We start from the raw sequence: 9,189 nt of genomic DNA, 5'->3' as shown, positions 1-9,189 counted from the left end.
ACACACACACACACACACACACCCTTGCTTTGTAGCTTTGATAGGGATGGCCAGAAAGGGGCAGATTTCCTCACACACACACACACACACACACACCACCCCCTACCACCCCTTGCTTTGTAGCTTTGATAGGGATGGCCAGAGACTCCCTTGTTTCTCTCAGGATCCCAGGAGTCCATCAACATACGACCTTGAGTTCATGGTCTTTTTCCCCCAGCCTGGGTCAGAGAAAAGGCTGGGCACCTTTCGAAGGCCCTTTACCTCTCAGTCCCCGCTGGCTGGCTTCATATGGGTGGGCACAGGACTTGATTCTAGTCCTGTCTCTCTCGACCACAGGAAACGTGACTGTGAAATACATACCTCTGAGCATCTCTGAGACAGTTCAAACCTCCAAGGGTCAATCCCAAATCCTGCATTTTAACTGATCTAGGGGACAATCAAGCCTACTTTCCGGATGGGGGGTTCTTTTGCAGAGGGCATTCTGTGCTTGCTGAGAGCACTTGGAAAACGATGGGTCTCGGTAAGGCTATTTTTCATATTAAATCGTCAGTGTCATGGGGCTGGGCTTGCAAACCCAAGCTAAGGCTGGGACAGCAAACCAGACGATCTACGTCTTCGCTTCAAGCTAAAACCCGAGATGGCTTTTCTTTTTCACTTTTTTCCTGTGAAGAGAGAGCTACAGCTAGGGCTTCAGAATCCTTTCAGCGTTCTGCTCCTCCCTCAATGCCCGGGGCTCACTGCCATCGGCACGCCTGCAGGTGACAGGGCCAGGAGTGGTGGCAACGCCTCTGAAAACACACATCAGCACCGTCATCTCCACTTTGCAGCCGGGGACAACAGAACCCAAACCCAAACCCACTGCCATCGAGTGGGCGCCGACGCACCGCGACCCTACATGGCATGACAGTGGGGCACTGGGCTGCCAACGGCAAGAGCAGCAGTTTGAAACCACCAGCTACTCTGTGGGGGAGAGACAGACAGCCTGGGCATCCCACGGGGGCGGTTCTACTCTGTCTGATAGGGTCGCCATGGTGGAAAACGGAGCAGAAGGAAGCACATCAAGTGGATTGGTGACAGAGACAGGATTCACACACCTCAAGTCCTACTGGAGATCTGTAAGGTCCCTAGGTTTCCTGACCATTACCTCACCATCCACACCTGCCTCTAGGTCTCTAAAGCTGGACCCGCCACCGCAGCAGGGTGGAAACAGATCCAGGATGCAAAATCTAGCCCACCGAGCCCCCGGAGGGCTGAGCGCCCCATAAGCCTCTCTTCAGCCATTCCAGGAAGATGGAGCCTGCGAGAAGAGTCCGACATGCAAAAGTCAAGGAGCACAGCACTCCAGGCCAATCTAGTCCCTACCACTGCGGCAGAACTTCTCTGGCTCCGGAGCGCTGAGACAACACGGGCCAGAAGGCTTTCTACTCCCTACTCATTCTGCAGGATGTCCAGGTCAGATGGCTCAAACTCAGCAGAGTAAGTGGGCATGGCCAAAGCCTGGCCCAGGGGAGGAAAAAGTCCTACCTGCTCCACCCGGCAGAGTTTATCTACGGTGCCTTGGTAATGCTTCATACAGTCCTCAGCAAGGTGGAGGTGGGTGGAATACTAGGAAAAAGCACGAGAGAGGTGGTGAGCAAGGGACTGATCAAGTCGCCGATCCAAGCACCATCTACAGAGCACCGCCCCACTATAGCACACCATGGTGGACGCCAAGGCGTCTCTGGGCTCACGAAGCAGCTGTGAGGTGTATGCAGGCAGGTGCACATCCATCACGAGGCAGAACATGGTAGGCATCAGCAGAGAGTGGAAACCACATTCTAAAACCGTTACGAGGAGGGAGAACAGATTTACCAGATGACTGGTATGATGCACACGGATCCTTAGACCTCCTGAGTTCCCCTCTCTTGAGGATGGGCTGGTTGGGGGATGCAGGAAGCATTAGGGTATGAGGTCTGAGCTCAGGGACACAAAATGCATCGGGGCTTCTTCCTGGTGTGTGTGAGCTCACTCTCCCTCCCACCATGTTGGGAGGTCACTCAAGCAGGGCAGAGTAGAACTGTTCCTTAGGGGTCCAAGGCTGTCCATCTTTGGGGGAGCAGACAGCCAGCCACATTGGGGGTTTGAACTGCAGACCTTGGCGTCAGCAGCCCAACACGTAACCCACGATGCCACCCCGGCTCCTGACAGGAGAACAGGAGAATGGAAAGCGAGAAGAAATAAGCTGTACACCCCAGTTATTTTTGCCCCTCGTAACAATTCAAGGTGACTTAAAACTCTGAGGATTTCGATGAATACATTAGTGCACTGAGACTTTAGGGAAGTCTTTCTGAAGGTGTTTATACTCATGGTTCCAAAACAGTCATTCTGGAGAGCCATACCTTGCTGAGCTCTTTCTGGTACTGGGGCATCTTCTTCAGCATCTGGGACAGGTCCCGCATGGTGGTCTACGAGGAAATGAAAGCACCGGTCAATGGCGCTGCTCTAACGCAGCTGAACGAGGTGATGCGGTTAGACAGGATAACAGCTCTCACCAGATGTCCCAAATGCACGCGCAACACGCTGTTAAACACAAGACCAAGGATGTGGCATGTGGAGCTCTCTAAGGCCCGGCTCAAAAAGTACTTCTTCAAATACCATCCTCCTCTGATAGACAGGGGGAGAAGCGGACTCTGAAACCCCCCAGGTGCTTTATTTATTAGACTATAAAGTTACTGGGAGCACCACGGTGGCCAGGAAAACACATTGTTCTTGTCCATGCTTGCTTCGCTGCAGACTCAGCTCAAGCACTCTTAGCATGAAGCTCACATCTCCTCCAGCAGAAAGGCTGCTCTGGGGCGAGGGCAGGGAGAAGGTCATAGACTCTGAATGCAACCTGATTGAAAGTGTCTTTTTCTTTCCAACTGCGGGATCTACCTCTTCCCACTCACCTATTCAGCCACATGTATCGAGTTAGCACGACAGGCCAGGTACCTTTACGTGATGTAACTGTAAGGGCAATAATAAGACTTTCTGTTTTCATGGAGTGCAGCATCTAGCCAAGGAACCGAATCAGCAAGCTACCAGAGTGGAGTGGCATGAGTGCCAGCAAGGGCAATCACCAGCTTGTAGTGTGCACATAGCAAAGGCACTTAGCCTAGAAAGGTGGTTAGGGAAGGTTAGGGAGCGATGCCCAAGTCAAAGAACCAGGACTTAGTAAGGCAAGGAAGGACCAGAAGCAAGAGAAACTGGCATGGCTGGGGTCGAGGGGAGCGGGGACAGGAGGAAGGAGGCTGAGGCCAGAAAAAAGGCTGTGGGGCCGACGAGCTGGCTCTCCTGAGGGTTGTTTATGAGTAAGGCTTCCTTCTGAGGAAACGGGAAGTCACAGAGTGGCTTTAAGCAGGGAAGTGACCCATTCAGAGTTGCATTTTGGAAAGTTCACTTCCCTTGGACTTGAATTGGGTATGCAACTCTGATACTCATGCTAAAGGAGAGGCGTGGGCAAGTTATGAATCTTCATTCTACTGTCATCTTTAAAAAGGCAACTATTAATCCTCAAAATAACAAAAAGAGACCCTAATATCAAAAGATGAGGGCTTCAGATCTGAATCTGGAATCAGAACCAGGCAAAAGCGACATTACACCAAGAGAGGATGTGAGCTCCTGACCCCGGAATCCGGTCTTGAGGGGCGCGTGGAGAAGGCAGGGTCAACGGGGAGGGCGTCTGAGTACCAGGGTGGGCTTACCTTTTCTCCGGTATTCATTCTCTTGCTGGAAGAGAAATCTTTCAGAGAACGGGTGACCTCCCTGCAAAATAGGAGGAGAGAGCTGAAGTTTCAAAGCAACGTCAAGAGTCTCTACAAGGGTGCAATTTCCTTCCCTTAGGAATATGCGGCAGCTGCTTCCCAGCCAGCCAACGACACGTTTAACGTGCTTTTCTGCGAGAAGAGGAGGAGCGGCCGCCGGTTCTAATCTTCCAAACCAGGAGGCTCCATGCAGCGGGGAGGGGCACCAGAAGATTCAGGGCGGTGGAGAGAGTGTTGGGAACGCCCGCAGCTCACCCCTATCTCCCCGCACTTCCCAGACACTGCTGCGCATGCGGGGCAAGTCTATCGGTGGCTCTTCCCCCACGGCTTGTGCTCACTCTTCCTGTCTGCGTGCCCGTTTTGCTAATTCTCATCCTAATTTGAACTTTTTCATACTCGGTAGACTATAATACAGTGTCAGCATGCTTTTACGTGCACTGGGCGACAAAAAAAGGTGTGTAACCTGCTTCGTTGAGATTCTCATTTTGTTGTATCATAAAGCGGTCTGAAATGGAACCTGCAAGACCTCTGAGGCATGCCGATACTCAAATGTATTTTATCTTAGCCTTTGCACATCCACGTGTCTGTGGACGCTGGGAAGCACATGTACTACTGCAGTGGAGGCTATACAATACATACACTACTGCAGTACAGCACACCGCTAACGCCAACCGCTGTAAATATGGGAAATATAGGTCAACTGTTGTGAAAGTCGAGTGACCAAAAAGGCTTCGCGACCTTTCTCTAAACCACAGGACCGTCCTCGGCCCTCCCTGTGACTGTCCTGCGGAGATCACTAACGCGAGGCCCAGAGCTGTCTTCCACAGGGTGAACGTCTTATAACCAACCCCGTATTAGAATGTATTGCTAGTAGAACCGCTTGGAAACATTATCAGTGACATGTCGCTCAGTGAGCAGCTTTGGCTCGGAACCTTCAGGTGGGACAGCAGGGGAGGAAGATGAAACAGCAGCTACATAAACAAACCAAAAGGACCCCGAGGCCAGTGGGCCGATCCTGCCTCCGTCCACCGTTAGGACAGAGTAGAACTGCTCCCCAGGTGTCCACGGCTGTCCACCTACAGCAGGTTTCTTCACCTTCCTCCTACAATACGGTCGGTCGGCTTAAACCAATCCACAGCCCGCACAGATGAGAGAAAGTCTGCTTGTAAATCACGGGGTTTAAGCGTTTGATGTTTATAAAGAAGCTCCACCCAAGCAAGGGATCAGCTGCTGATCAGCTGCCGGGCGGTGCGGAGGGGGCTCTTACTGGGACACTTCAGCGATGTGCTTGTGGCGCAGGGCTATCCAAAGGTCGTCATCCTCATCCAGCAGCACCTCCTTCACACGCGCCTCTCCGATGCCGCTGGTCTCATACCTGTGGGGACACGGGGCGCAGACAGGGGGCGCTGTCCCCACAAAGGCACCTGCTCCCCAGGGTCACCTGAGTGCTTCCAACCATCGCCACCTGACCCGCTGACGGTCACTAGGGCCTCGGGTGTCAGCACTCACGGGCAGCAATTCCTTAGGCAGGGAGGTGCAAAGTTTTAATCAAGGCCAGCCAACTTGACATTTTGCTGTAAAATCCTTGGGGCTGGCTCAATATGAGTTCCCTCCACCTGAGCCACCCGGTACACCGTATAGTTTAGGAGGAGGCTTCAAAAAGTTCATGGAGAAATTTCATTCTCTTTTAATTCTGCTTTTCCACGAACTTTTTAAAGCCCCTTGGCAGTTAAAACCAACCACCCCGGATTGTTCCAGCACCTCCCCCCACCCCAGGCCGTCCGCCCCCATCCCCGCCCCACTGCTCCAGGGGTGTTATCACCCACTCTGAAAACACGGAGCTAGAAGACAGTAAGAACTGGAAGGACTGAGGAGAGGCCCTGAGAGTGACTCACATTTCAGAACCTTCGCTGTGAAACCATCACTGTCTTTATGATCAACAGCATGAAATACATGACAGGATAGTCCAGCCTGTTCCCGTCAAAAGGAAATTAGATTTTAGAAACTCTGCTGACAACCATTGCTAGCAAGGAAAATGTCCTTTCCAATGAAGATGAAAGGAGCTCCTTTGCAGAGGAAGTTTGGAAAGATCCTCCCAATGATATTATTTTATTGGCATCGTAATTTGGGATCTGTCATTAAGAAGTATGACCCCCCCAAAAAAAAAGAAGTATGACCCGTGTGTAAGTAAGCTAGCGAGCCCCAACAACTTCTACCAGTCAGTCCGTTCCAACCTCTAGCCACCCTATCTGGGATTTCCGAGACTATGAATCTTTACGGAGCAAATTGCCTCGTCTTTCTCCTCAGGAGGAGCCCTGGTAGCGTACTGGTTATGTACTGGGCTGCTAACCTCGAGGTCAGCAGTTCTAAACCACCAGCCGCTGCATGAGAGAAGACAGCGCTTTCTGCTCTCGTAAAGAGCTGCAGTCTTGGGAACCCAGAGGGGCAGTTCTATGTTGTCTTGCAGTGCCCTCGTGAGTCAGAGCCGACTTGATGGTAGTGAGTTTGCTTTGCTTTTTCCTACTGAGGGACGACTGGTGGGCTTGAACTTGTAACCTTGTGATAGACCAGAGGGTGAAAATCAATATGGTAGCACATTGCACCTGGCTATGAACGTATGTGCCCTGAAGTGCGAACTAAAGACCTAACATCTTTGCTTTTCCTCTGCGAGGAGCATGAGTTCCTTGCTAGAAATGCCGTGTGGATTTTGGGAACTCACAGAAAAGTCTAGAGCTGCATCGTGAGGCGCCCCCATCAGTCCATCTGCTTTTCCTGGGGAGAAAAGCATCCTTCTCCAGTGAGAGCAACTGGGGGCCGTTTGCATACTTACTTGTACACGTCGTTTTCGATAGGCAGCAAGTCATAACTCATCGCCTGGAAGGTCAGTTCGTGGAGTACCGGGGAGCTGGGGTCGAAGCCGCGGTCCAGGATCAGGAGCTGGGAGCGCGCCTTGTCTGGGCCCTGGAGGGGGACAGGGAGACGCTCTCAAGCCACAGCCATGGTCCTCCAACCGGGGTGGCCCTCTGGTCGGGGTGGAGGGTGGCAGGGAACAGGACACCAACTCTGAGGTCCGAACGTATGCGTCTGCTGCCCGACAAGGGGGCCAACGAAAGCCCACTAGGCAGACAGGGCTCAAACCACGTACACGCAGGGCGGCCAGGCCCTCTCTCCAGCCTGGGGCTGCGAAGGCCTCCCTCACAGGCACATCGCATGCCCATGGATATGGGCACTTCTGAGACAGGGCTGGAGACAGTTCCAGTGCCCATTTTCTGGTGTGGAGACTACGCTTCTGAGAGGCTTCCTGGAACTCGGCTGTCCACGTCCCAGGCAAAGGCCCCTCGAGTCACACTGCAGAGAGCCTGTGAGCCCTGCTGCAAGGGTTCTGAGCACTTCACGGGAGGCCGCTGCGAGCAGAAGCGGGCTGTCCTCGCACGGCTGTTTGACAAGACTCACCTCCCCCATGGTCGGATCGTCGGCTTTGTAGGCGTCAAGCTTGTCCTGGATCAGCTGAGCCAGCAAGGCGTTGTCTTTGTATTCCCTGGCAAAGGAGGAGGCCAAGGGTGAGCAGCCTGCACGCCCGAGGGTGCCTCAGATCACCCAGGGGAGGAAGGCGGCACCATGCAGAGGGGGTCAAGGGCAGGGCTTCAAGCCAGTTCATCCCAGGGCAACCCCCGGCTGAGTGTGCCTCTCCACTCCAGACACACTGGAACCAGATGGCCCCGTGATCGGTGTGGATCTGCCAGCCCAGCCAGAGTGTTCAGTGAGAGCCTCTCAACTCTTCCCGTAGCCCAGCCTGCCAGTGTGTCCTGGGCCTCCACCTGACTCCCTATGGCTTGGGGGCCGCCCAGCACCCTGCCCTCCTCCTGGAACCAGCTCCGTATCCCTCTAGTGCGTGTGTGCCACGCTTCTGTTTCTCTGTCAGGAAGGAGAGCGGGCCTCGGCTCCCATTTCTTAACATCCACAGGCTGTGAGCTGTTGAGGGCACGCCAACAGAGCAGGGAGGCCAGGCACTGGGGCCACGTCGAGGGAGGTGCCTCTCTCAGGTTCAAAGCTAGACGGCAGTGAGGCAAACTTGACAAGAGTAGCTCCAGATCCCTGGCACCGCCCCCCACGCCCCAGCCTGAACTCCTTCCTGACCCGCCCCCATCAATCAGCAGGGCCTGAGTACCACTGAGCCCTCTCTGAACACGGTGACAGGGCCTGGCTGCCTGCCCCCTCCCCACCACGCTCACTGCGGCCCGCCATCCTCAGGCCCTGGCCACCTGCTTAGCACTCCCAGCCCCCCATCTTGTTTCTCCTTGCTCTGACCCTCCTCTCCACTCCCATCTCCGTGTTCCCACGGTCTGCATCCCCCCCAGGCCCAGGTTTCCCATGGAGAACACCATGGAGGACTCAGTTCTGGGTGTGCTGGACAACAGAGACCTCAACAGCGTGACCCACGTTTCCCCCACTCCACACGGCTGCTCAAACCGATGTCAAGGGCACATCGCCATACAAAATGCTGCCCCACCTCCCGTCCCCCGCCATTTTGGTTTATTGAAATCCCAACTTATTTGGGGAGACCTAGCCCAAACAGTTCTCTCGAGCCTGAAGCCGTTATGTTATTGACCCTCCCAGCTCACAGGGGCCTCGCCGGACTCTGGACCCCCCCACCTTAACTGGCATGGTCCTAAGGGACTGGTCTCATGGCCCCACATCATAGCTACCTGAGCGTGTGTCTCACCGGTCCTGCCAGGAGCATCCTAAGGAAGGACAGACTGTGCCCTCCACTCTGTGCCCCCTCAGCACTTGGCAAAGAGTGACTTCCTATAACTGAGGACGATCCCCTTTGGAGAATGAGTCTCCCTCGGGCTTTGTGTTTCACTTGGACCATCTGCTACAAAGCTACCTTGTTTTTCCATGAGGTTAAAGAGACTGAACACGGAAGGGAACCTGGCTGGCGGCTTCAGAGGGCTTTGCCTTTTAGCTATTGAACACGCCAAGAACATGCAGGGTTTACTCTTTCCTACAATGTGTTTCACCGTAAACATTGTAAAACAACAAGAATCCTGGAAGCATCCTTGTCAGTGAGAGAAGCTCAGCTCTTGCCCTGCTTCAACAGCTGCCAGGGAGCCTCTAGGGCAGGGCGAGTGGCAGAGCCCGGCCTTACCCCCGATACCGCACGGCGGGGTACTCCTTCAGGGTGGCACACAAGGTTGCGATCTGCTCTGCCAAGCGCTCCAGAATGGGGTTCTTCATCTGAGCCTTGTGGGGGCTGTAGAAGCTTTGGAAAGAATCAGCGGAGTCCAGAGAATACACCTGAGGAAGCAGACAGGTGTTGGCATCCAGAGGGTAGCCTGCATCTTCCCCACCTTCTCCCCCGTCCTGTGCCGAGCAGCTACTCCGTGCCTGGTGGTCAACGAACACT

At 54.0% G+C, this 9,189-nt stretch overlaps 1 protein-coding gene across 3 annotated transcripts in view; it reads right to left on the bottom strand.

Moving 5' to 3' along the window:
* STXBP1 (syntaxin binding protein 1) overlaps positions 1 to 9,189 on the bottom strand; it is a 35,926-nt gene that overhangs the window by 17,388 nt on the left and 9,349 nt on the right. For all 3 annotated transcript variants that reach the window (XM_045288504.1, XM_045288503.1, XM_004713300.4), the window contains exons 6-12: positions 8,932 to 9,080; positions 7,236 to 7,320; positions 6,613 to 6,743; positions 5,050 to 5,157; positions 3,723 to 3,783; positions 2,379 to 2,444; positions 1,525 to 1,605 (exon numbers count right to left, since the gene is read on the bottom strand). In XM_045288504.1, the coding sequence (XP_045144439.1) occupies positions 1,525 to 1,605; positions 2,379 to 2,444; positions 3,723 to 3,783; positions 5,050 to 5,157; positions 6,613 to 6,743; positions 7,236 to 7,320; positions 8,932 to 9,080 (681 nt within the window). The remainder of the gene's footprint in view (positions 1 to 1,524; positions 1,606 to 2,378; positions 2,445 to 3,722; positions 3,784 to 5,049; positions 5,158 to 6,612; positions 6,744 to 7,235; positions 7,321 to 8,931; positions 9,081 to 9,189) is intronic.

The sequence above is a fragment of the Echinops telfairi genome, unplaced genomic scaffold, assembly GCF_000313985.2.
Source record: "Echinops telfairi isolate 266 unplaced genomic scaffold, ASM31398v2 ScPeMD7_22;HRSCAF=79, whole genome shotgun sequence".
NCBI lineage: Eukaryota > Metazoa > Chordata > Mammalia > Afrosoricida > Tenrecidae > Echinops > Echinops telfairi.
The sequence above is the reverse complement of the archived record's forward strand: the minus strand, read 5'-3'. Positions and strand labels throughout refer to the sequence as shown.